The sequence below is a fragment of the Coregonus clupeaformis genome, chromosome 24 (assembly GCF_020615455.1).
Source record: "Coregonus clupeaformis isolate EN_2021a chromosome 24, ASM2061545v1, whole genome shotgun sequence".
NCBI classification, from domain to species: domain Eukaryota; kingdom Metazoa; phylum Chordata; class Actinopteri; order Salmoniformes; family Salmonidae; genus Coregonus; species Coregonus clupeaformis.
The window spans coordinates 60,379,425-60,406,899 of record NC_059215.1 but is presented as its reverse complement, the minus strand read 5'-3'; the positions used below and the strand labels follow the sequence as shown (position 1 = coordinate 60,406,899).

Here is a 27,475-nt window from a genome sequence, read left to right as displayed (position 1 = left end):
ATTCACTATATATTTGTCAAAAACACCACTTTAAATTTCATAATATCTGTTGATTAAACAATTATTTGTAAGGTGCATACAGTGTGCAGTATTCCGGTGGTCCCAGCGAATTACCATACAAATACCTCGGCGTACAAACCGCATGGTGACGTCACATCTATCCTGAATCGTGGGTGGGTGCCACAGAAGTCAATTGCACGGTAGCTGGGTAGATTTTGGACAGGCAAGGCACATGCATAAATAATAATACTGACATTCGCCAATGCATGGAATATTGTTTAAATAATTTCTAACGGATGAACAAGAAATGTAGTCTTAGCGACACTGTGTAAAATGAAGCTGTCGCGATCGTATGGAAAATCGATTCCTAACCGACGTATACCCTGAGCAGTACTGGTACATCATCAACATCTGGCGGGTAAGGAATCGCACTAGCTCGTGCCTCGTAAGTAAGCAGCTGTTGCAGAATTGTAAATGCATGATTCTATCATTTCAACCTAGGTAGTGTCGGATGTTTCACCTTCTCAATATCCACATGCGCCGTGTACATTTTCTCTTGCATGTTCACACTTCAAACACGGTGCTTTTGTTTGTTACAATGTATATATCATGGGTTTATAGCTTCAGTGTATCATCATACTATCATGCTGACCGCAGTCCATTTTCATTGAACTGGCTGCACCAATACCCTCATGTAATGCAGAAGTATCTTGCATTGGAAAGCTGTCATACCATTGACAGTGGCTTCTAGTTGAAGTGCTGTGCAGTGCTTCTCAGCCTGTCACATTGGTGGTAGTGCATGCATTGCCAATAGGTAGAAAAATGACATAGCAAGCAATTGGGCCTTCCATGCACTGCAATCCTTGTTTGGTTTTAGTGCTGGACAGTAACATATTGTGTGTGTAATGTGTACTGGGCATGTCTCCAAAGGGCAGAGAGGGTGGAGGATGCCATCCCCGGAGCAACGGGCAGCGGAGATGGGGGAGGAGGGGGAAGGTGAAAGGTCTGTGGCGGCCAGAGAGGGACCGAGCGGGCACAGCCAAGCAGACACCACTACCAACAACCTACTGGCCTCCGTCAAAGAACAGGTATGTTTAGTTCGCTCTTTTTCTCCTCTCGTTCTCTCGCTCCCTCTCTCTCTCGCAGTAGGTATGCCTCTCCCCATCTCGTTCTAGTTCTATGAGTCTCTTTCCCTCTCCATCTCTCTTTTTATATCACCCCCTCCCTTCCCGTTTCCCTTCTGCTGTTATGTTATGCATTTAGAGATGCTAGAATGCACAAGGAGATTACCTCCTTTGATCAAGCAGTGTTTTCTGAGACTGTCGCTCAATCAGAATTGTGGGAAAGCAGGGTATTTACAGATAAATGATTTACAGATTTACAGTGTAGGCTACCTCACAATTGTGTCCTCCTGAGTGCTAGTACAGAAATGAGTGATGAAAAATGTGAATGTCACACAATATTCCAGACGTTTAATCAAACCCGTCATAAAACTGCAAATTAATATTTTTCATTTTCGTCTTATTCTGAAAGCTGGAACTGTCTTCCTGATGAGATTTTCAAGATCTTCTTGTATTTTTTATATAAAAAAATGAATATTTTTTCTTCTTTTTTTTTTTTTACGTAGACTGTATTGCTGCATAAATATGGCAATGCTGTTTTGATGGAATTCGACCCCTAAAGCTTTAGGCTGAGTGTTTTCTAATGGGTTTCTCTCTTTTGAATTCTGTCAAATTTTGTAAAGAGTCAGCAGAAGTGTGGAGGTCAGCTAACTGTAGTAGTATGATGAGCCACAGTAATAATCTGTACAAAATCAGCATTTTCATAGTGAATAGTGATAGGAGTCCATCAGTTGCTGTAGCAAACAGTATGCTGAGTGGGCAAACCCAGTGCCATGTTAGTGTCAAAAGTCCCAAGACAATAAGACATTCTAGTAAGAATGAAGTCTTATCCATAGAAATAGAATGACGGTTTTCTTGTTGTCACGGAATATTTGGTACCAGTATGTAGGATGGACACTGTGCCCCGCTGGTTTAGTTTTCCTGGAATGGTCCATCCCATCTCTATCCTAATCTAGATCTGGAGGTGGAGTTAAAGCACTAGGCCTAGCGTGTATTTCACTGAGGTCCCTAATGCACTGCAAACTGTTGAAGTTAAGACAGCTGTCAGGGAGTGTATGTGGGTTGCTGGGTTTTCCCCCTTGTATTTATTGTGTGTGTGTGTTTACGCCCTGTGTGTGTTTGCTTGTGTGATGTGCTTGGTTGAGCCCAGTAATTCTCTGGTGTGAGTGAGTGTGTGCACTGTGTGTGTGTGCACTGTGTGTGTGTGCACTGTGTGTGTGTTGCACTCACTCACTCTGTCTCTGGCTGACTTTCCTGTGTGATTGCAGGATTACAGTGTGTCATCTGGTTCTCTCTAGTAGTGTGTGTAGACAGGATCTAAACTCTGGGGTCGACGCCATTTACCAGACAGAGACACTTTGTGTTTGTGACCCCCTGACAATGGGCAGTCAGTCAGTGACCCCTCCAGTTCACCAGTCAGCTGGTACAGTACTAGACACAACCTGGCACTGCTTGGCATGGGAGGAGGAATCATTGGCAGGACCCCATCCTGATAAGAACCCATCCTGTTCAAGCTGGTGGCTGGCTGCCACTGTGGCACTGACTGCTTCCAAGTGATGACGCTTAATCATTTAGCGGTTAGTCTCACCTCATGGCCTATAAAGTCTGCATAGTCTATATACTCATTTTAGACATTTGTAGCCCTGAAGGGTTTTTAATTGACTTCTTATAATAATGTTCACTTGGAACAAACACATTAAGAAACACATGACCCGTCCCTGTTCAGTATGAAATCGGACTGATGTTTCTGGGTAGCTCTGACCTTAATGCCACAAAGCCTCTTTTGTTGACTTATTCATTTGGACCATAAATATTTTACAGGTCAAACGTCAAAATGCTCTAAAATCGACGCAGAGCGAGCATGCCAAAGGCTGTGTACCTTGGTTATTGTTAACACAATGGAAGTTGTTGTCAGTGAAAGAAAATGTCATTCGGCGAGTATGATTCTACCATTTGTCCCTTCCGTGTTGCCGTAGGAGCTCCAGTTTGAGCGTCTGACCCGGGAGCTGGAGGAGGAGCGTCAGATCGTCGCCAGTCAACTGGAGAGGTGCATGCTGGGAGCTGAGTCGCCTGGCGATGATGATGATGCCAGTAGCAGGTACACACACACACACACACACACACACAAATACACACACAGGATTACATTGTAAACTGTCATATTGATCTAACTCTCATCTCCTCTCCATCCCTGTCCTGCCCCATCCCTTCCCTCCATTATTTGACTACCTTCTCTCCTTGACAGTGACTCATCTGAGAAGTCCTTTGCTTGGAGATCCACAGGTACAGCTTCTCCCATATTCAAATCATATTGACCCCTATTGAAATCCTATTGTAAAGACACCCATAGGGTTGCCCAAAGATAGCACAAGTACAAAGGGATGTAGCGAGTGCTATCATAAACTGCTTTTGAGATAAGCTACGTTTGAACCACAGGAGGCTGCTGAGGGGAGAATGGCTCATAATAAGGAACAGAGCAAATGGAATGGCATCAAACACCTGGAAACCATGTGTTTGATGTATTTGATACCATTCCACCAATTCCACTCCAGTCATTACCACGAGTCCGTTCTCCCCAATTAAGGTGCCACCAACCTCCTGTGAGTTGAAGCAATCTTGATAGCGATCACAGGACGGTTGACGTGACGCCATCTTGTTTTCCTCAGTAGATGTGTCTGGTACGGGAGAGCACCGGGCTGCTGTAATGGACAGCTCTCATCAGTCACCCTCCCGTCTCTTCAGAGCTGATCAGGGTCACGGGTCACTCTACCTCCCTGAACCGGAGAGGGCATCCCTGCATGACAGTGAGGGTCTGTTACTTCCTGCATCCTCTTTTTCATCTGACTTTTTCTTCTTCTTGTTTTGCAGTTTAGATTTAGCATGGAGAATATAGAATGTTTAGGGCTAGATGGAATCTGCTGGGCAGAATTTTTTTTTAACTCAAAAGGAATGATTTGACATCAAAAAGCGGAAAACGTTTTGAAAGTGAAAAGGCAAAAATGCTTTGAAAAAAAACAAAAAAAAACTGAAAATGCTTTGAAATAAAAAAGCAGAAACTTCTTTGAAATAAAACGTAGCTGTGGAATAACATCAAAGTATACCAGGTACTGCGACACAACATACAGTATATAACGTAGGTTTACTTATTAAATATTAAGACAACATTTACAACTAATGTAACAACAGACTTCATTTGGCCATATTATGCACAATAAACAGTATATCATCCTAAGCGGGCACATTCTATAACTTAATGACAATATTTATTTAAATAGAAACGTATATTTTACATACCATGGCATGCTGTATTGATTATGAATGTATCGATTGCATAAATGCTAATTCACTGTGTAGCCTAGTTCTGAAATAGACATAAAGATCAATAAGGCAATCCATCATTCAAACGTAATTCTGTCCTCTGCTTCCTCTCCACCCTCCCTCCCCTCTTCTCTCTCCTACATCCCCCCTCTCCTCGCTTCTACCCCTCCCCTACCCTCTCACAGGATCTGTGGCCCATATGACGTCATATGCAGATAGTGGATACCAGGACAGTAGCATGAGTTACTACAGTGTGAGCAGAGAGAATGTGGTTCTGTCAGAGCCCAGACACGTGCTGTCAGGCAGCGGCCCCAGGGGAAGCCCCGGTCACGGCAGGAGCTCCCGGGCAGAGGGACAGGCCTCTGCACAGGTAGCTAATGTACACTAACCCAACTCTACTGTGTAGAGACGGACAAAATCTTTACATTTTACATTTTAGTCATTTAGCAGACGCTCTTATCCAGAGCGACTTACAGTTAGTGAGTGCATACATTTTCATACTGGCCCCCCGTGGGAATCGAACCCACAACCCTGGCGTTGCAAGCGCCATGCTCTACCAACTGAGCTACAGGGGCCCTATTTATATGCCAACATATATATCTATATATATGATATAACCTTTTAAATGCCTGCCTATTTATATATTATCATAGTTAACCTACTCAAACTGTATATAACGCAAGGTTAAAGATCCATAGGTATCAAGGACTGAATTGGCTTTCCTGTGTGTCGTGCCTTGTCCATATCTCTCCCCCACTCTCTGACATCCGGTATCTCTCCCCCACTCACCCTACTCCCTCCTATCCCAGGCCTCAGCGTCAGGGCGGGTGATGAGGAGGATGGGCTCCCTCCCCTCCCGCGGCCAGTCTCCTGTGTGTGGTGTGGGGGGCGCCGTGTCCCCGTCCCGGGTCTCTCTCCGCACCTCCCAGGGCGGCAGCGCCTACGGCTCACCCATCCTCACCGAGCCCAAACCCCTCGCCAGCATCTTCCCCGGGACCACCATGCCCCCCTCCTCCCCGCCTGGTCCAGGCACCACCCCCTCCTTCCAGCGCGCCACCTCTCCCTACTCCCCCACCCACCAGAGGAACGGGAACGGCGACTCCCCTCTCCGGACCAGCCCCCGTCCAGGCAGCGCCAGTCATGCCACCTCACCTCACCAGGCGACGGGTAGTATCTCCGGGTGCCTGGGGTCTACTCTGTCTCTGGTGGAGGGGAGGGGGCTGTCTGGCTCTCCTCTGAGGTCCTGTATGACGGCTGTTCCCCAGCACTACGGCTCCACACTGCCCCGCCAGGGGGCTCAGACCCAGGCTCTCCACTACGGACATGACGCCTACGGGCTCTATGAGAGGACCGCGCTGCCCCTGTCACGCCCTGACAGCCTCACTGGTTAGTCATACAGCAGGACTCTGCCTCGAAACACACACAGACACACACATGCACACACGTTCACACATACACACAGACACACACATGCACTTAAAGCTGGAATCCTTAATTAAAACAATAACAAAGCAGTCACCCCGCCTTAGCTTTGGTAACAATAGGGATAGGCCTGGATAACTTTAACCACTCTCAAATTCAAAGCAAGCGCTATGTATGCAAGGACTGACCATCCATCAGAATAATAGTTTTAACCATGTTTTAAGGCTATACAGCAGGGATCATCAACTAGATTCAGCCACGGGATGATTTTTTCTTGAGCGGATGGTCAGCGGGCCGGAACATAATGACAAATAATTTGTAGACTGCAAATTGACCGCAAGAAGCCCAAACAGATCTAATATTTGACTAAAACCGAATCATTTCAAACCTTGCTTACATTTATATGCGATCACATATACAGTATCTCTGTTATGCGTCGGAATACTTTGGAACAGATTTAAAATCAAAACCCCGGTGGGCCGCCAGTTGGGGAACCCTGCTATACAGTGTTTATTCACATTTACTTTGTTTACAAACATTGGAGTATAACAAGCTTATATTTTGGGGCTCTAAAACAATTGAACTAAGTTCATGAGGCATTTATTTAAGTTGTATTCTTCAAGAATCAATGGGTATATACAGTATCATGTATTTATTATGAATGTAATTTAAGTCCAAAAATGGATGTAGCAAGTAAGGATTTATGCTGGTTAAAGGGTAGGAAAAATATACTTGAAAAGGGTCAAACGGAACCAGGCTCTCTTCTGATTTACGTGCAGAGAACTTGTCTTTCTGAATCGATTCAGCTTTGTAGAGGTCCATTGGTTTCTGTGTGAAAGGGATGATATGAACTAAATACTAGATCTGTAGTGTTGGTGACAGAGAGATGTGTTTGTCCTGTATCCTGATCCATCCTGCAGCGCATCATATCAATGAGCCTAGCCTACTGACCCACATAGCCCTGTTTTATAAATCCCTTGTTCAAAGGTTAACCATAGGGCTCTGGGCAAAAGTAGTGCACTATATAGGGAATAGGGTGCCATTTGAGGCATAACCAGAGTCATTCAGAGCACTGCTCTGCTCTGGGGGTATTGTTTGGTAGAACATGACAAAGCAGCATGGATTGGTTTCCATCTATTTTACAGGGCCAAACGAAAGGAGCCTATTGGCAAAGTGAATCAAGTGCGCCCTGGAGAACCATAAAGCGTTGCCTTTTACAGCTCGTTACACTGAAGCAGAGGCATGCAGGGGATTCTTGTTGGCCGTAGGCCTTTACTGCACAGTATATCTCAATAGGTTGAGCTTTCAAAAGAGGTTCAACAATAGACTGCAACCATCCAAGATGCACTCTTATATTGGTGTGGTCACTTCAACCAGCATTATATTTGGGACAAATCTTTCGCTAAACCCTAAACCTTATCTAAATCTTATAATGAATAATGGGGCGATTGAACATGTACAGGAGACTAAACTGCTTGGTGTAACCCTAGATTGTAAACTGTCATGGTCAAAACATATTGATGCAACGTTAGCTAAGATTGGTCTGTCTGTGATAAAGCTCTGCTCTGTTTTCTTGACATCACAATCAACTCAGGTCTACAGTTTCATCACACCTGGACTACTGCCCAGTTATATGGTCAAGTGCTGCAAAGAAGGACATAGGCAAATTACAGTTGGCCCAGAACAGAGCAGCACGGCTGGCCCTTAAATGTACATGGAGGGCTAGTATCAAGAACGCATGTCAATCTCACCTGGCTCAAAGTAGAGGAGAGATTGACTGCATCACTACTAGTCTTTGTGAGAGGTATTGACGTGTTGAAAGCACCGAACTGTCTGTTCAAACAGCTAACACACAGCTCAGACACCCATACATACCCCACAAGACATGCCACCAGGGTTCTCTTCACATTCCCCAAGTCCAGAACACTCTGGGAAACGCACAGTACTACATAGAACCATGACTACATAGAACTCTCTTCCACATCAGGTAACTCAAGCTAGCAGTGAAATCAGATTTAAAAAACGAATAAAACACCACCCGACGGCACAACGCAGACTGTGAAGAGACACGCACTCTACACACACAGATTGTAATTGTGGATTTTATATTGTAAATGTGTAATATTAGAGTAATAATGTCTTGTATGTTGTATTGATTTATTTATGATGTAGGCTGTTTTGTTGTGATGTAACTGTTTTAACCCTGTTTTGACCCCAGGAAGAGTAGCTGCTGCCTTGGTAGTAGCTAATGGGGATCCTGATAAATGCTAAATACTAAACCACTTACATCAACCTCAACCATGAACATAGATCTACTCTCACACTGTATAGCAGCCTACAATTAATCATTCACAACCAACATACAACACAACTGATTACAGATTGTAATATTATTTTTGATTTAAGGGTTGATGAAGAATTTCACCACGTTTCTCCACATTCCATCACCAACAACATTGTCCTCAAAGCCCATCTTGACAGCTGACACAGTGTAAATAATGTAAAGCCAATTAATGTTCCCCTGCTGCGTGTGTGTCCAGGTCTGCACAGCTCCTACGCCACTCACCACAGCCCACTGGACCAGGATATGAGGATGGCCATGTCTCCTGACTGCCACATCACGCCTGTCTACGACGACAGAGCCTTCCACAGCCCCCTGTATCACAGCCCCACCCACACCCACCACGGATCACACAGCGCTATCTACAGGACACTCACAGGTACTGCAACACACTACCAGCAGACACAACTACACATGGCTAGGGCCATTGGGACCAGAGTCTTGCACAGTGTGTTATAACTAGTTTGTAATCTACAGTCAACACGATATTCATATGTGGGCTGTCTTTTCTAAGACACATCTTTGGAGATGCAGTTAAACAGACTCAAAGCGGAGAGGTGTGTGTGTGTGTGTGTGTGTGTGTGTGTGTGTGTGTGTTCTAGGCTACGCCCCATCCTGAATGTATCCGTGTCTTTGTATTCCCAGGTGCGGCAAACCTTCAGCGGACCCTCCAGAGGACCACAAGCCATTGCAGCACCCTGGCGTACCAAAGAAGCAGCTATGGGCTGAACACCGCAGGGTCATACGCAGACCCCTACAGGGTCTCCCAGCAGGGACAGGGGCCCAATGAGAACTCTTTCTCCAGGCACTCTGGTCTGGTTGACAGGGCTGCCACAAGGTCCCCCTCCATAGACAGTATAGAGAAGGACCCTAGGTACAAATACACGACGCACCATCACACACACACTCACACACACGTCGAGCCACGCGATGATTACATCCTGACATGTTATTTATGAATTCAGATCAAAGTTTATTGTTCATGTCCGCAGGACACAGGGTGTAAACGGTACAGTAAAAAAAATACACAATAAGTAATAAAAAATAAGAAAAATAGTAATGTTTGTAAATATATACTGTACACAATAAGAATATACAGTATAGATTATGAAATGTGAGTTTTATTGATGTGTCATTGATGATGGAAGCGATATATTGAAAATTGCTTTTAGACTCACTTTCTCTCCCTCTCTCCCCATCTCTCTCCCTCTATCTCTCTCTCCCTCCCCCATCTCTCTCCCTCTATCTCTTTCTCTCCCTCTCATCTCTCTCCTTCTCTCTCTCCCTCCCCACCCTCTGTAGGGAGTTTTCATGGCGTGACCCCGCGCTTCCTGAGGTGATCCGCATGCTGCAGCATCACTTCCCCTCTGTCCAGGCCAACGCTGCAGCCTACCTCCAGCACCTGTGTTACGGAGACAACCGCATCAAAGTGGAGGTAACATGATGCCTGATCAAACAGTCCTTCCCTAGAGAGGATTTGAAAGCACAAACACATAGCCCTTTTCTGCAGTCAAATGACCAAATCTCCCTCTAGTGCCCTCATGGGTGGAATGTTATTACTTTTTTTCAAACGGTATTGTTATATTTCAGTCTTCTGTGATGTATATAAAGTGTAATATTGGTATGCAAACTCAAAGTGTAATACATTTCAACTCTATATCTGACATGGTACAGTTGACTTCTTTTTTTAAAGCCCATAACCATGTGTGTGAGGCGTATACTTTTGTTTCAAAGTAGATTTGTTTAAGACTACCAAGAAACACTCTGTGTGACCCTGATTTAGCCCACTGCAGTAAAAGGTGAATTAATATAAAGGATAGTGTTAAAAACATGAATATAAACTGGGTGGTTTGAGCCCTGAATGCTGATTGGCTGAAAGCTCTGGTATATCAGACCGTATACCACTAGTATGACCATTTATTTTTACTGTTCTAATTACGTTGGTAACCAGTTTATAATAGCAATAAGGCACCTCGGTGTGTTTGTGGTATATTGCCAATATACCACGGCTAAGGGCTGTATCCAGGCACTCTACATTGCGTCGTGCTTAAGAACAGCCCTTAGACGTGGTATATTGGCCATATACCACACCCTATCGGGCCTTATTGCTTAAATAACAGTGTTATTGATTACACCTTTTTGGTTTTGTCAGCTCCAGGTGTGTGTGACCTTGACCCTCTTCTAACAGGTGTGTCACCTGGGAGGTATCCAGCACCTAGTGGACCTGCTGGACCACAAGGCTGTGGAGGTGCAGAAGAGTGCCTGCGGAGCCCTGAGGAACCTGGTTTATGGCAAAGCTACAGACGACAACAAGGTGGCCCTGAGGAACTCTGGTGGCATCCCCGCTCTGCTCAGACTGCTGAGGAAGACCACCGACAACGAAGTCAGGGAGCTGGTCACTGGTACGTCTCTCTGCCTCATTGTCTGTCTGTCTGTCTGTCTGTCTCCTTTTTTAGTTTTTTGTTTGTTTTAGCTGTCTGCCTGTTTTTATGACTGTCTAGATCAGGGGTATTCAACTCTTACCCTATGAGGTCCGGAGCCTGCTGGTTTTCTGTTCTACCTGATCATTAATTGCACCCACCTGGTGTCCCAGGTCTGAATCAGTCCCTGATTAGAGGGGAACAATGAACAAACTTAGTGTAGTTTGAGGTCCAGAGTTGAGTTTGAGGGGTCTAGATCTATATATATGCTTGCTTGCTGATACAGTATTTCTTGCCTATCTCTTCATTATCAAGTGAGGGATGACAGGATACAACCTTATGGCCGCACCTCAGCACGTGTCCTCTGCTCACTACATCTGTGCCTATCCCCCGTTACCACTAGGGGTGCTGTGGAACCTGTCGTCGTGCGACGCGGTCAAGATGACCATCATCAGGGACGCTCTGAGAACCCTGACCAACACTGTGGTCATCCCCCACTCCGGCTGGAGCAGCGCCAACTACCGAGAGGAGACCAAGCTCAAGTTCCACTCCTCTCTCCTGCTGCGCAACACCACCGGCTGCCTCAGGTGAGGAGTGAGGAAGTCATCCCTGTAAGATCCGATGACTGTAAATCGCTTTGGATTAAAGCGTCTGCTAAATGGCTTTCTTCTTCTGTGTGTGTGTGTGTGTTCATGTGGCTGTAAACCTGTATGTATTGTCTATGTGGTTGTATTGTTGACCTGTCTGCTGTGTTTTGCCACAGGAACCTAAGTTCAGCAGGAGAGGAGGCCAGGGGTCAGCTGAGGGGTTGTGAGGGCCTGGTGGATTCCCTTCTCTATGTCCTCAAGGCCTGTGTTCACACCTCTGACTTCGACAGCAAGGTGGGCTTACTATAAGAGTAGTACATTTAGGCTAGTCCAGAAACAATGACATGCACCTCACCTGCCTGAACCCCCTCTACTTTATCCAGAATTAGACCAGCCATCTTCACTCAGTTTCTGCCCATCCATCTCTGCTATCCCAACTTAAACTTCCTGATCTTACCCCCTTTGTGTGTGTATATGTGTGTGTGTATTGTGTGCATCACTGAAATGCTTCCCCCTCCTCTCCCAGATTGTGGAGAACTGTGTGTGTACTCTGAGGAACCTGTCCTACCGTCTGGAGATAGAGATGCCCTCGTCTTGCCTGCTGGGGACTCAGGAGCTGGATGCCCTGCTGGGCTACGGGTCCCCCGGTAAGGACCTAGACTACCTCTGCTGGGGCAAGAAGAGGAAGAAGAAGAGGAGTTGGCTGGATGATAAGGTGTGTATAGTATGGGGTTATCCACTTTCCTTGGCTGAGTCACACTTCGACACCTATGATAAAGGCGCCTGGAAATGTGTTAGAATTAACACATAACAATAGCTAAGACACATCGCTGATACATTCTCTCAACGTTTCTTCCCTTCTATGGTGTTTCTCCTCCAAGATTTGATTAGAACTGACTGACTATCTCGCTCAGCCTCTTGCTTTTCATTATGTTTTCAGTGGGACGGCGTTGGGCCCATCCCGGGGTTTGGTAAGCCTCCGCGGGGGGCAGAGATGCTGTGGCACCCGGCCGTGGTGAAGCCCTACCTCAGCCTGCTGGCAGAGAGCTCCAACCCTGCCACCCTGGAGGGCTCCGCCGGATCCCTTCAGAACCTCTCCGCTGGAAACTGGAAGGTGCACAACTTTTTTTCATTGTAACCTTTGTTTATACAGGTTAGTCTCATTAAGATATCTGATTGAGTCTCATTGAGATAAAATCTATTTTGCAAGAGACCAGCAACCCACACGACACTCATGTCTGTTATGCTTTGCTTTACACTGTTTATCTGGTATTATTGAAATGTTACATCATGATAATGGGACTGTGATAACATAATGGGACTTCCTGGGTAAATAAAGGTTAAATAAAAATACAATAGAAATCATAATCCCTGTGTGCAGTTTGCGGCCTACATCCGTGCGGCGGTGCGCAAGGAGAAGGGGCTTCCTATCCTGGTGGAGCTGCTGAGGATGGACAACGACAGGGTTGTCTGCTCTGTGGCCACCGCTCTAAGGAACATGGCCCTGGACAGCAGGAACAAGGAACTTATAGGTCAGACACGCACGCACGTGCACATGCGCACCTACACACACACACACAGAAACTCTCTCTCTTTCTCACACGCACACACTTATAAGTCTTCATGTCCCCTGTCTCCCCACTACAGGAAAGTATGCGATGCGGGACCTGGTGAACCGTCTCCCTGGGGGCAGCCCCTCCCTGCTGTCTGATGAGACGGTGGCTTCTGTCTGCTGCACGCTCCACGAAGTCACCAGCAGGAACATGGAGAACGCCAAGGCCCTGGCAGACACGGGGGGCATCGAGAAGCTGGTGGACATCAGTAAGGGCAGGGGGAGGGGGTTATTCTATGAAGGTGGTGAAGGCTGCGGCTCAGGTCCTCAACACGCTGTGGCAGTACAGGGACCTGCGCACCCTCTACAAACAGGTCAGATCACTGTGTCTTCGCAAGTCAATGGTTTTGGTATAATCGCTTAACTAATATCAAAAGTTGGAGACTTGGCTCCATTTTACCTTGCAAAAACTGAACTGATCTCTGCTTAAAATACCTTAATATCCAGTTTTGCAGAGGTAAAACGTCATTGTCCTGAGAGTAGCTATTATCTCTGTGTTGTAGGACGGATGGCACCACGGTCATTTCATCACTCCTGTGTCCACTCTGGAGAGAGACAGGTACAGGTCTCAACCAACCCTGCCTACTAGCACCTTACAGATGTCCCCCGTGCCCCGCCAATCAGGTGAGAGCACTCAACTATCATGTTCAAACTACTCATTAACACACACCACAATGGACCTTCCCTCCGGGTCTGATTCCTCTCAAGGATTGTTCCCTGCCACTGTGCTTCTGCTTGCACTTTGAGGTCTAGACCCGGGTTACCACCAGGGTAACAAATTCAAGGAAACGTGCAGTATTATACAGAGCCATGAATGCATGGAACTCCCTTCCATCTTATATAGCTCAAGTGAACATCAAACCTGGTTTCAAAAAAACTAATAAAGCAACACCTCACGACACAACGCCTCTCCCCCATGTGACCTACTTGTTGTGTGTACGTACTGACATGTATGTGTAACTGATAGATGCACACACACACACCACATGTTAATGTTTTTAAATGTATGTAAATTGTAAAGTATTTTGTCTGTAATGTCTTTTTCGTTATATGTCAGGCCCCAGTAAGACTAGCTGTCGCCATTGGCGTCGGCTAATGGTGATCCTAATAAATCAAATCAAAATTACTGTAAAGCACTTTCTGATAAGTGGTTTATAAATACAGTGAGGGAAAAAAGTATTTGATCCCCTGCTGATTTTGTACGTTTGCCCACTGACAAAGACATGATCAGTCTATAATTGTAATGGTAGGTTTATTTGAACAGTGAGAGACAGAATAACAACAAAATAATCCTGAAAAACGCATGTCAAAAATGTTATAAATTGATTTGCATTTTAATGAGGGAAATAAGTATTTGACCCCTCTGCAAAATATGACTTAGTACTTGGTGGCAAAACCCTTGTTGGCAATCACAGAGGTCAGACGTTTCTTGTAGTTGGCCACCAGGTTTGCACACATCTCAGGAGGGATTTTGTCCCACTCCTCTTTGCAGATCTTCTCCAAGTCATTAAGGTTTCGAGCCTGACGTTTGGCAACTCGAACCTTCAGCTCCCTCCACAGATTTTCTATTGGATTAAGGTCTGGAGACCACTCCAGGACTTTAATGTGCTTCTTCTTGAGCCACTCCTTTGTTGCCTTGGCCGTGTGTTTTGGGTCATTGTCATGCTGGAATACCCATCCACGACCCATTTTCAATGCCCTGGCTGAGGGAAGGAGGTTCTCACCCAAGATTTGACGGTACATGGCCCTGTCCATCGTCCCTTTGATGCGGTGAAGTTGTCCTGTCCCCTTAGCAGAAAAACACCCCCAAAGCATAATGTTTCCACCTCCATGTTTGACGGTGGCGATGGTGTTCTTGGGGTCATAGGCAGCATTCCTCCTCCTCCAAACACGTCGAGTTGAGTTGATGCCAAAGAGCTCACTTTTGGTCTCATCTGACCACAACACTTTCACGCAGTTCTCCTCTGAATCATTCACATGTTCATTGGCAAACTTCAGATGGCCCTGTATATGTGCTTTCTTGAGCAGGGGGACCTTGCGGGCGCTGCAGGATTTCAGTCCTTCACGGCGTAGTGTGTTACCAATTGTTTTCTTGGTGACTATGGTCCCAGCTGCCTTGAGATCATTGACAAGATCCTCCCGTGTAGTTCTGGGCTGATTCCTCACCGTTCTCATGATCATTTCAACTCCACGAGGTGAGATCTTGCATGGAGCCCCAGGCCGAGGGAGATTGACAGTTATTTTGTGTTTCTTCCATTTGCAAATAATCGCACCAACTGTTGTCACCTTCTCATCAAGCTGCTTGGCGATGGTCTTGTAGCCCATTCCAGCCTTGTGTAGGTCTACAATCTTGTCCCTGACATCCTTGGAGAGCTCTTTGGTCTTGGCCATGGTGGAGAATTTGGAATCTGATTGATTGATTGCTTCTGTGGACAGGTGTCTTTTATACAGGTAACAAGCTGAGATTAGGAGCACTCCCTTTAAGAGTGTGCTCCTAATCTCAGCTCGTTACCTGTATAAAAGACACCTGGGAGCCAGAAATCTTTCTGATTGAGAGGGGGTCAAATACTTATTTCCCTCAATAAAATGCAAATCGATTTATAACATTTCTGACATGCGTTTTTCTGGATTTTTTTGTTGTTATTCTGTCTCTCACTGTTCAGATAAACCTACCAATAAAATTATAGACTGATCATTTCTTTGTCAGTGGGCAAACGTACAAAATCAGCAGGGGATTAAATACTTTTTTCCCTCACTGTATAATGTTGTTGATTTGACTGATTGAATGAATGGAAATGTCGCCACCACGGTGCTTCATTTCTGTGTTGACGTTATTGTGTCTTCTCAGGTGGTAGTGCAACCTCCTCTCCTGCCATGTTAGGGATCAGAAGACCCAGCTCGAACTACCAGAGGGCTCAGTCATCTATGCAACTCGATACATATTATGGAGACAACAGTTTACATAAAAACCAGTATACAGGTAAGCCATGAGGAAGATATTTTTATTCACCAGTACATTTTTTGTGTACATTTGATATATTTTGAATGTTTCATACACACAGCTTAGTAGAATTGAAGACATGGTTGGATGAAGATATCATTTACTTACATTTTTGGATGTGGTTTTGAGGCAGGTTGTATGAACGGAGTTAACCATGCCTCATGCTTGTATTTTTTTCTTTGTTTTTACTTTCAGGGTCAGAAAAGCAAACACCATATTTTATCGGGTCCTATTCCTCACCATCAAGAGAGGACTATCCTAGGTCCCAGGTAAGACAAAAATAAGTTGTGGTTCTGGTGTCTTAAAGGTCCAATGCAGCTGTTTTTATCTCAATATCAAATCATTTCTGCGTAACAATTATGTACCTTACTGTGATTGTTTTCAATAAAATGTGTCAAAAAGAGTCGACAATAGCATCTTAGCAAAGAGCAATTTCTCAAGCAAGAATTTTGCTAGGACTGTCTGGGAGTGGTCTGAGTGGGGAAAACTAGCTATTATTGGCAGAGAGGTTTGGAACCCTCTTTTGTATTGGTCTGTTAACAAATTTACCGCCTGGTGACATACCGGGCACTCCAAAACTCCATCCCACCGAAACAGGCTGAAATTTCAGGTGGTCATTCAAACAGCTCTTACACTAAAAGGGCATTATCATAATTTTCACAATTTCACAGTATTATTCCAAACTCAGTGTGGAAATATATATAAAACACAGGAAAATCTCAATTTTGAATGCACTGGGCCTTTAAATGCTCTTTCTGTTACATAAAATAAGATTACACAACCCTGTTGTCCTTCATTGGGTGTAGTGGTGCCCACTGAGTCCGCATAGAGCCTTTCTTGTGTTAAAGGGATTAAATGTATCTTAAAAGTTTGTTCTTTCATTGTGTTCAGTGGTGTAGTGCAGGGTAAATAATTTATTTTGGAAGAGGGTTTACCCACCTTTTCTGGAAAAATGCATTGAAAGTATAGGACTGCGGACTGCAATCAGAGATTACCACCTATTATTTTTACCACTACATCACTGATTGTGTGTAATAGTCCCTCTCCTCTCATGTAGGACCCATGTTTGTTGTGTTGAAGGGATTGAGTTTGTCTTAAGAGTTTGTCTTTTGTTTTACCGGCAGGAAGATGTGTTCTACTCCGACGATCCGGATAGGAATACTTACAACAACTACAGAATGTATCTGTCATCACCGCAAGGTTACGGGGAGGAGGAGCCTGGGCCTTACCAGGACGAGCCAGTGGACCTGACCTCCACAGAGAGATACAACACAACCCAATCTAACAGACTGAAATCCAATACCAACACCACTAACTACGTGGACTTCTACTCCACCACGAGGAGGCCTTCTCAGAGGGCTAACCAGTACACTGGATCCCCTGACTCCTGGGTGTAGGGGTGGAGAAACCGTGTAGAAACCATGGACTGACTCATCAGTTTAAGCTACATACTGTATGTGTGTCTGTGTGTGGGAGGAGGTGTTGGTCTATCTGTGTGTGTTTGTGCGTATGTGTGAGATAAAAAGAGAAATGTGAGAGACAGAAAGAACATGAGTGTGTCTGTATGTGTGTGTGTTCATGTGTGTGTGATTCCAGTGGGAAAGACCTTGTTGTTTTCTGGAGTGGTGTAATGTCAGCCAAAGAACTTGTTCTATGATAGGAGAGTTTGTTCTAGTTTTTCTCAGCAGTAAGAAAGGTCTGTTTGGCTTTATGATGAGGTTGGTTGGATACGAGCCAAGCATCCGCTTAGTTGGAAATGTGGAGAATGGAGAGAGTGCTGAAGAAGTGTTGCGTAAAAATAAACATTAAAGGGATAGTTTACTCAAAATACAAATTAATATGATGTTCAATATATGTTAGCTATATATAGTAAGGGCACCAAATAATGAATAACTGGCTTGGTGAATCGACTACAGCCAAATGGAAAATAATGTGAATTTGTATTTTGAGTAAAATAAATAATTTGTATGTTGGCCAAATATATATCATGAAGTCATATCTGTGAAATGTCAAATACTATTTGTACAGAGAAATAAAAACTGTTACACTGTGTTGTTACAGAACATTACTGTATTCAATGTGTAGACTGTGTATGTATGATATGGTGTCTTGTGAATTTTGTATGATTTATTTATTTATTTAAGTGTGTGAATTTCCCCCAAAACGCCCTGTTGTATGTTGTCCAACACTGGCGAAGATGTGCCATGTGTCAAATGGAAGTGTATGAAGATTAAAAAAGAGCGTATCATAACACTAAAAAAGATTCAGAAGTTGTGAAAATGAGGCATGGTTAAATAAATCAGCAGTGGAATGGGAATTGCAGGTGTTGGTGATTTTTTTTGTCATCCAAACGTTCTTCACTTAGAGGGCGCGCGCACCCAGCTCCCAGAGAGCGCACGAGAGAGAGCCTTTCATCAGCAACACCAACTTCGAGGATGGATCACTGCTCCGCTCATGCATTGAACATTTCTATAGCTATGGGGGGAAAGGCGTTGTTTTGAAGAAACGTCGACGAACTAAACTTGACTCTTCTTTTTAACAGGTATATTTTGCTTGTACTGTTAAGTGTGAGGTTGTCGGCTGTTTTGTGAGCCAACTTCTAGATGCGTGAAGTATCAGGGCATGACAAACCGTTACATTGTTTAACGTTGCAGTTTACATAATCCTTAAGGTGTCGCGTCAAAGTTGTTATTGCAAAAAAAAACGTTTTTTACTGTATCATGTATGAATTCATTCTTAAGTAATAGATGAAATAACGGATTTCAACATGTGCCTCGCATTTGTTTTCAAGTCTAATTTTCTTTGCTAATCTGGAATCCATTACACATTGAGCTGCATCCATTCATTTTTACCATTCTCCACATTTCCATTTTTGTCAGGTTTCATTCCAGACCCCTGTGCCTGATGAGGATATGTTATGGCTCATCATAATCCATATCTTCCCATGACTAGTGTTCCCTCATCTAGGAGTCTGTGGTCATGTGTCCGCAATAGCACTTTTTGCAGAGGGAATCATATATTTGCATTGACTATTTTTCACAGGACTCCCTGTAATCAGATTAACATGTTCAAAGCAGTATTTGGGAGGAGTAGGAAAGAAGAGAAGAGGAGCAGGAGGGATCCAGGTAAGAAAGAGAACAAACAACAACATCAACAACACTGCACCCATTACAGTTTGTGCCAGGTTAATAGACACTCACAGGGAACAAACACCTTTTCACTGACTATAATAGTGTCACATGATTTTGTTGATAAAAGGCTGAGTCGAAATTTCTACCGATAGGCTACTGATGGATTTCCGGTTCTGGGAGCCATGGGGATGGTTCTGGAATCTGGGTACTGTCTCTGTTGTATCAGTCTCGGAGCAGAGATAGTTTCTGGCGAAGTGAAACCAATCCTCGACGTTAGTAGGACTCGCCCTAATTGAAGACGGTAGCTACTTGGCTGCTCTGAATTTTCTGTCCCCGGGTGTTTGAGTATAGAGCCATTTCAATTAGCCTAATTAAGGAGTGAATGCTGCGTCCCACTGCTGTAAGTTGCTCTCAGACCTAAAGTGTGTCACGAGAAGTTGGAGTGGGTTAAACAAACAGCCCTGACCCACAAAAAGAAGATACTGAAATGATCAATAACATTTTTGGTCATAAGGGACATACTGTACACTGACTATATAAAACATTAAGAACACCTGCTCTTTCCATTACACAGACTGACCAGGTGAATCCAGTTGAAAGCTATGATCCCTTATTGGTGTCACTTGTTAAATCCACTTCAATCAGTGTAGATGAAGGGGAGGAGACAGGTTAAAGAAGGATTTTTAAGCCTTGAGACAATTGAGACATGGATTGTGCATGTGTGCCATTCAAAGGGTGAATGGGCAAGACAACATATTGAAGTGCCTTTGAACAGTATATGGTAGTAGATGCCAGGCACACCGGTTTGTGTCAAGAACTGCAACACAGCTGGGTTTTTCACACTCAACAGTTTCCCGTGTGTATCAAAAATGGTCTACCACCCAAAGGACATCCAGCCAACTTGACAAAACTGTGGGAAGCATTTGAGTCAAAATGGGCCAGCATCCCTGTGGAACGCTTTCAACACCTTTCAGAGTCCATGCCCTGATGAATTGAGGCTGTTCTTGGGTGCAGCTCAATATTAGGAAGGTGTTCCTAATGTTTGGTATACTCAGTGTATAGCTACAGTATATAGCTTTTTCTTACAAGTTTTAAATCATTTTAGTCAACCCTCTTTATTTTGGTAGGCTATAATCTATTATTCAGATTGATGCTGGGCTCCGTGTGCTTCCGCTGTGGGGTCGTGCCTATTTCCAGTAGTTATGTAGCTACTAGCTAGCTCCATTCTGTGAGGTAACAATAAGGGTGTTGTCAGTATCTCATAACGTGAGTGTTCACCCCTAGAGAAGTCTGGACGAAATCAGAACGCACTGCAGATATATGGGTACAAAGTGAACATATTGCACATGAAATATTTAATGCATCTAATGTTGGCCAGCTACAGAACTCAAAGAAGTGTGTCAGTCTCATCTACCATCTTCCATGAAATCTACCATTAATGCTTCTAGATCATTAGATTTAGTCCAAAAGGTGGTCTACCATGCTAATAATGGCATGTACATTTGAAATCATTTTAAACTGTAAAATCACCAGGAAATCAGCTCAAAGTGATTTTAATGTAGGAAATCTGTTCCCAAGTATTCCCACGTATAAATAGAAGCATATGTGATCGTATCCCAATGTAATCAAAGTTTGAAATTATTCTTTTTTTGTTTAATACTATATCTGTTTGGGATTACTGCGGTCAATTTGCAGTGTACAAATTATTTATAACTATTTTCCGGTCGCCCGACCATCCGCTCAAGGAAAGATTGGCCCACGGCTGAATGTAATTGGCGACCCCTGGTCTAAGCCTATGGGTACATGATGAGCAGCATATGTTTCCCATAAGGCTGTGGTCTGTGTGTGTGGCCTGGAGGCTCGCTCAGAGGGATCAGAGAAGGAGCATTGAAACTTTGCAGCATGATTATGAGCCCTGAGTTTACAACTACTTATAATCAAGTTATAGCAATTCCCTGCCTAGTAATGCTGGCTTTGTCCATAACCTGTAAATTCTGCTTTTTAGCTCTGTGTATCCTTGCAGATTGTCGTTCAAATACATTATATAACGTAGATGACCATCTGTCTCCCTTCTTGTCTTCCACAGGAATGAGGTTACTGTATAAACCATGCAACATTTCAATGGACTGCTTTAATGTGATTTTGTTGTAGCATTACATACTACTCCAGCCCCGTTAATACTGTGTTATTATTACACTCTATGCATCAGGCGGAGCCAGTAACTGCAATGCACCCGCACATCATTGCAACTGTGCAGTGATTACATTTAGCATAGAGAGGAGACAGAAGTGGAACATACTTTCCTCAAAGACCTGGGCTGCCAGTAGGTGGTCCGCTCTTCAAAGAGCCTGTACTAGACTTCAAGAATAGATCCGGTCTATAATGCTAGGGATGTCGTGCACATATTATTGCTCCAAAACATGTATTTGATGATCCTGTTTAAAGGGATAACCCACCCCTAGAAATACACATTATTAAACTCCTGTAAATTTGGTGAAAGCCTATGTTCTATCAGTGGGTAAAAAAAGATGTTTCCCCAAGATTTAATTCTAAGTGGTCCATCTGTGAAATCAGGAAATCGTGTAGTAACGAGTCATAGCCACATGGTTCTCGTCATTGGAGATAGGGGGTAACACACTATCACATTTCATAATGCTTTTCTGTGCTCAATCTAAACAGTGTACCAAATGATTCAACTCAGTTTCTCCTTCAAGTACCATCCCACAATGCGCCCTGTCTGTGGGAAAGGTGGGAAAGGGCCATTGTTGCCATAGCAACATGCTCTGCACTCACTGGGCAGAGATGAACTGCAAGTTGAACTCGGTGAGATAGACTCCTAAATTGATAGTGCAGTTTGTTTAAGCGATTTTACAGATAGCAAGCTACTTCACATGCTGATACTGACTTTGGTATTATTGTGTGGAGCTACGTTTGCTAATTAGCTACTTAGCTAGCTAACTAGCCAGCCAGCCCAGAGAGAGAGCATTGCATTGTGGGTTTTGTAGTCGACCTGAGCTGCAACAGATTTCCACTACGATTTTCACAAAATGAAACATTTGTTCACAAAAAATATTGTTTTCACATATTAGTGTTATTTAACACTGTTAATCATAGGAATTAGTGTTTTGGGGTGGATTATCCCTTTTGATAGGCCCTATTATTGATTACAGTTTCATTTGCTCTCTCTCTCTCTCTCTCTCTCTCTCTCTCTCTCTCTCTCTCTCTCTCTCTCTCTCTCTCTCTCTCTCTCTCTCTCTCTCTCTCTCTCTCTCTCTCTCTCTCTCTCTCTCTCTCTCTCTCTCTCTCTCTCTCTCTCTCTCTCTCTCTCTCTCTCTCTCTCTCTCTCTCTCTCTCTCTCTCTCTCTCTCTCTCTCTCTCTCTCTCTCTCTCTCTCTCTCTCTCCTCTATTCCGACCCCTTTAATCTGTCTCACCTTTCCCACTCTATCTCCCCCTCCTCTCGCTAGCGGTGGTCGCTGATTACCACAGCCACAGTATCCAACGAAGGGGTGCTGGTGCTTGGGTGACCAACTACCAGGAGCCTAGCCGTTCCCACCACCCCCACCCCTCAAGGGGCAGGCCGAGGGGAAAGCTGGCTAAGGGGGAGTCCATCTCCCTGCCTTCCTCGCCCCTGGTCCCTCGCCACTCCTACATAATGCCCTCACATATGGGCATCAAGTCCCCAGGTACTGTAACAGCCATCCACCAGGCTTTTGTTCTCCTAATGAACACACGCACACATACATACACACACACACACACACACACACAAATGAATATACTTTCATCATTCTCTTTTTTGCAGGTCATCTTGTTCTTGTTGCTATGTTCGTTGCTAGCCTAGCGACGAGTCCCGCTCATTGCATATTGATCACATGTTCTGTTCTGTAGCTCCCGACGGTTCTGACAGGCTCTTGTGTGCTCTTTGTAGAGATTAGGTTCTGATTGCTCTGCCTGGTTTTTAAGCCCAGTGGGTTTATAGCACAGCCAGTACATGCCTAATGATTGATTAAGGGCTATTCACACAGCTAGCACTTTATTTCCCCTGGGAAATATTGTAGATTATGCTAAAATCTCATTGTCAAATGTACATGCTGTTCAGGATGCAGTACATCAATAACAACAACTCACAGTATCTCCAAGGATTGACGGCTGGGGAAGTTTAGAAAGCAAATAGGCACTTTAGTTTATGTCATTAGTTTTTTGAGTATTTCTACCATGCCGTGATTTCTTAGTGGCAGGCCAGGCCTATGTAGTAACTGGGTTTCTGCTCTCTACCGTTCAACTTCTTACTCACTGACCCAGCGTGCCTCTGCTAAGTGCCCAGCCCCGCACTGCGCATCTCTGGAAAGGAACTGTTTACCTTTTTTGAAAGATTATGCTTTTAGATGTCTTCAGTGTTCGTGTCTGCAGCATTCTAGCTGAGTAACACTAGGTGGCAGTGCAGTGTGCATCAAGCTGAAGCTCTGAGTTTACAGTAATAGTGTGGACCTTTACCTCAACACACACACACACACACGTTGACAATTTTAGCTGCTATCATCACATGGATTAGTTTATACTGTACTGCATGTATCTGAGCTCATGCTGGCTCCATCCAGCTGGTGGGAGAAATTCAAATTCCCCACTGCAAATCCCATCTGGAAGAGTTACATCTCTCTCTCTCTCTCTCTCTCTCTCTCTCTCTCTCTCTCTCTCTCTCTCTCTCTCTCTCTCTCTCTCTCTCTCTCTCTCTCTCTCTCTCTCTCACTCTCTCACTCTCACTCTCACTCTCACTCTCACTCTGTTGCTCTGACCGAAGGTCTGTACAGGAAGCTGGAGTATGTGGAGAGTCCTTTTCCTGGAGATGCGTTCGTCTTCGCTCTAAACAACAGCAAGAGTTCCCAGAGAGGTGAGTGTGAGCGTGTCTGCACAGGGAGTTGTGGATGAGAGATGAGAAAAAGGGAGGGGAGCGAGAATGATAAACAGTACAGTACATTTGGAAAAGGAGGGAAAGAGAGGTACAGAAGATAGAGAGAAGAGAACAAATCTTCCGTAATTTTGTTTAAATGTTGAGTTCCTTGATTTATTGGTACAGTATGTGCAAGCGTATTTGTGCGTGTGGCTGCATGTGTGCATGCGCATGTGTTTAATTGACCTGCCTAAGTTGTGCTGAGGGTAACAGTGTAAATGCCAGCCATCCCCTGCACAGCTGTCTATGTGGAGAGGCTAGGGGCTAGTCCTGAGGCGGAGCAGCCTGTCTCCAGCATCCTCCTGCTTTCTTGTTGCCAAGCACCGCTCTTCTCCCTCTGCTTTTCATAACCAACGGCGACAGCGTGCTGTGTGTTTACTGTGTGTTGCAAAGATTCCGAACCCCCTGAATAGACCTTCCTGGAATTTGTCATGCCGAGGTCAGAGTTAGATTGATGAACAAGGTTTTATTGATAAGCATTTAATATTGGCTGGTTGTTTTAGTTATGAGGTGTTGTTCCTAATAGTACCATGGAGAGCTGAATGCATAGATTCACTGATTGTAGCTTCCTAACCTCAGGTGGGAAATCAGTTGGTCACTTAGGCAATGGATGGAGACACTGGCTGATAGATTGCATTCTCAATCTCTCGTTTTTCTTTCTCTCTCTCTCTCCCTCCCTCCCTCCCTCCCTCTCTCCCTCTCTCCCTCCCTCCCTCTCTCCCTCTCTCCCTCCCTCTCTCCCTCCCTCTCTCCCTCCCTCTCTCCCTCTCTCCCTCCCTCCCTCCCTCTCTCCCTCCCTCCCTCCCTCTCTCTCTCCTTCTCTCCCTCCCTCCCTCTCTCCCTCCCTCTCTCCCTCCCTCTCTCCCTATCTCCCTCCCTCTCTCCCTATCTCCCTCCCTCCCTCTCAGTTTGTCTTGTTTCGTTTTAGCCACAATTGTGTAATTTGAGGGCAGCTTTTTTTAAACAGTAACCACAATTTTCCACTGCCCACATAGACCCATAATGTATCTCCAACAACCATTATGAATGTAAAGTAACCATAAATAATTATATTATACATTTACTAACCATTTCATTAACATTTTTGTGGTAATTTGCAATACATTTCAATGTGACATTTTCCATATTTGGTTTTCTCCATGTGCTTTTCTCATTATGCATTTTAATGAACCCTGAATGGACCAGAGGTATAATTTTAACATCATATAAGATGATTAGGTTTGCCTTTCAAAACCACCTTAGCAGACTCAAACAAATTAATGATTAGAAATGAATAACTGTAAAATACATTTGAGTGTATTCAGTGTAGGGTTTGGTAATGACTTTGACTTTGGTAATGACTTTGACTTTGGTAATGACTTTGACTTTGGTAATGACTTTGACAGGCCACATCATTCTCTTTTGCACAAAAACCAAGAATGCTCCTGTCGGATAAGAATGATGAGGAATGAATTTCTCCCAGAATTTGAAGGTGTTTTTCCTTGAGACGGAGGGTGCAGAGACAGATCTTGTTCTCAGTTTTTGTGCATCTCAGCTTGACCAAAGTGCCTTCCCACTGGGCAAAAACTGGTTGAATCAACGTTGTTTCCACCTGTGGAGGCTGCTGAGGGGAGGACGGCTCATAGTAATGGCTGGAATGGAGTCAATGGAATGGTATCAACCACATGGAAACCACGTTTGATACCATTCCATTGACTCCATTCCTGCCATTATAATGAGTCATCCTCCCCTCAGCAGCCTCCACTGGTTTCCAAAATGGATTTAGGATTTCCAAAAAGTAATCAACGTAATTTAGTCTTTTTTTCACCCAATTTTTTACCTTAATCTGATGTCTACAGCTCAGCGTTCAACACCATAGTGCCCACAAAGCTCATCACTAAGTTAAGGACCCTGGGACTAAACACCTCCCTCTGCAACTGGATCCTGGACTTCCTGATGGGCCGCCCCCAGGTCGGGCCGCCCTGCCACACTGATCCTCAACACTGGGGCCCCTCAGGGGTGCGTGCTTAGTCCCCTCCTGTACTCCCTGTTCACCCACAACTGCATGGCCAAACACGACTCCAACACCATCATTAAGTTTGCTGACGACACAACAGTGGTAGGCCTGATCACCGACAACGATGAGACAGCCTATAGGGAGGAGGTCAGAGACCTGGCAGTGTGGTACCAGGACAACAACCTCTCCCTCAATGTGAGCAAGACAAAGGAGCTGATCGTGGATTACAGGATAAGGCGGGCCGAACAGGCCTCCATTAACATCGACGGGGCTGTAGTGGAGCGGGTCGAGAGTTTCCACATCACCAAAAATCTATCATGGTCCAAACACACCAAGACCGTCGTGAAGAGGGCACGACAACACCTTTTCCCCCTCAGGAGACTGAAAAGATTTGGCATGGGTCCCCAGATCCTCAAAAAGTTCTATAGCTGCATCATTGAGAGCATCCTGACCGGTTGCATCACCGCCTGGTGTGGCAACTGCTCGGCATCTGACCGTAAGGCGCTACAGAGGGTAGTGCGTACAGCCCAGTACATCACTGGGGCCAAGCTTCCTGCCATCCAGGACCTCTATACCAGGCGGTGTCAGAGGAAGGCCCAAAAAATTGTCAAAGACTCCAGTCACCCAAGTCATAGACTTTTCTCTCTGCTACCCCACGGCAAGCGGTACCATAGCGCCAAGTCTAGGACCAAAAGGCTCCTTAACAGCTTCTACCCCCAAACCATAAGACTGCTGAACAATTAATGAAATGCCCCCCCCCCCCTTGTTTTTACACTGCTGCTACTCACTGTTTATTATCTATGCATAGTTACTTTACCCCTACCTACATGTACAAATTACCTCGACTAACCTGTACCCCCGAACATTGACTCGGTACCGGTACCCCCTGGATATAGCCTCGTTATTGTTATTTTTATTGTGTTACTTTTTATTATTTTTTACCTTAGTTTATTTAGTAAACATTTTCTTAACTCTTTCTTGAACTGCATTGTTGGTTAAGGGCTTGTAAGTAAGCATTTCACAGTAAGGTCTACACCTGTTGTATTCAGCACATGTGACAAATACAATTTGATTTGATTTGATGTCATGGTGACTTTTTTTGTTGATTTCACATTGAATTCACGTGAGTTGACAACCCAACCAAATGTAAATCAAAAATAGACGTTGAATTGACGTCTGTGCCCAGTGGGTTGAAGCGTGCTAAGATTTGATTGAACAACCTTCTGCCAGACAGAACCAAGTGTGCTCCAGCTCCCAGTCTATTGCACAACCCAGTGTGCATGTTTTTCACAGAAAGAGAATATGTATCAGAGTGCTAATGTACAAGGGGGCTATGTGACAGTTGCTGTGACTATGGTTGGTTTGCTACTTTACTTCCATTAAGCTGGATAATGGAGGGTGACATTACAGGATTCGTTTAGTTCAGTTCATATCCTGTTTTGATTTCTATCCAAGATGGCACCCAACTATCCTGGCATTGACAGTCTCTTTTTCTTTCCCATTTGTAATGTACACCCTTGAATCAAACATTGAACTCTTCTCTGGTTATCTGAACGTACAGGAGCTCCAGTCAGAGT

At 44.5% G+C, this 27,475-nt stretch overlaps 2 protein-coding genes and 1 non-coding gene across 3 annotated transcripts in view; 2 read left to right on the top strand and 1 right to left on the bottom strand.

The window, feature by feature from the left end:
- Positions 1 to 167: 167 nt before the first annotated feature.
- Positions 168 to 18,144, top strand: LOC121537665 (plakophilin-4). The gene is given in 22 exon segments (XM_041845248.2): positions 168 to 418; positions 931 to 1,088; positions 3,098 to 3,219; positions 3,367 to 3,404; positions 3,791 to 3,931; positions 4,625 to 4,809; positions 5,249 to 5,825; positions 8,402 to 8,581; positions 8,848 to 9,076; positions 9,505 to 9,637; positions 10,391 to 10,604; positions 11,026 to 11,209; positions 11,386 to 11,503; positions 11,736 to 11,924; positions 12,150 to 12,323; positions 12,591 to 12,741; positions 12,857 to 13,041; positions 13,043 to 13,135; positions 13,325 to 13,445; positions 15,670 to 15,801; positions 16,018 to 16,091; positions 16,947 to 18,144. Coding segments are annotated over 21 exon segments (3,654 nt in total). The 5' UTR covers positions 168 to 418; positions 931 to 947; the 3' UTR covers positions 17,220 to 18,144.
- trnaa-ugc lies at positions 4,942 to 5,014 on the bottom strand. The gene has a single exon. It is a non-coding gene; the product is annotated as a tRNA-Ala (tRNA).
- A 742-nt stretch (positions 18,145 to 18,886) lies between the features above and the next one.
- Positions 18,887 to 27,475, top strand: part of LOC121537666 (protein TANC1-like) — a 45,770-nt gene continuing 37,181 nt past the window's right edge. The window contains exons 1-3 of the mRNA XM_045206944.1: positions 18,887 to 18,947; positions 22,419 to 22,637; positions 23,753 to 23,842. Coding sequence (XP_045062879.1) covers positions 18,887 to 18,947; positions 22,419 to 22,637; positions 23,753 to 23,842 — 370 coding nt within the window. The remainder of the gene's footprint in view (positions 18,948 to 22,418; positions 22,638 to 23,752; positions 23,843 to 27,475) is intronic.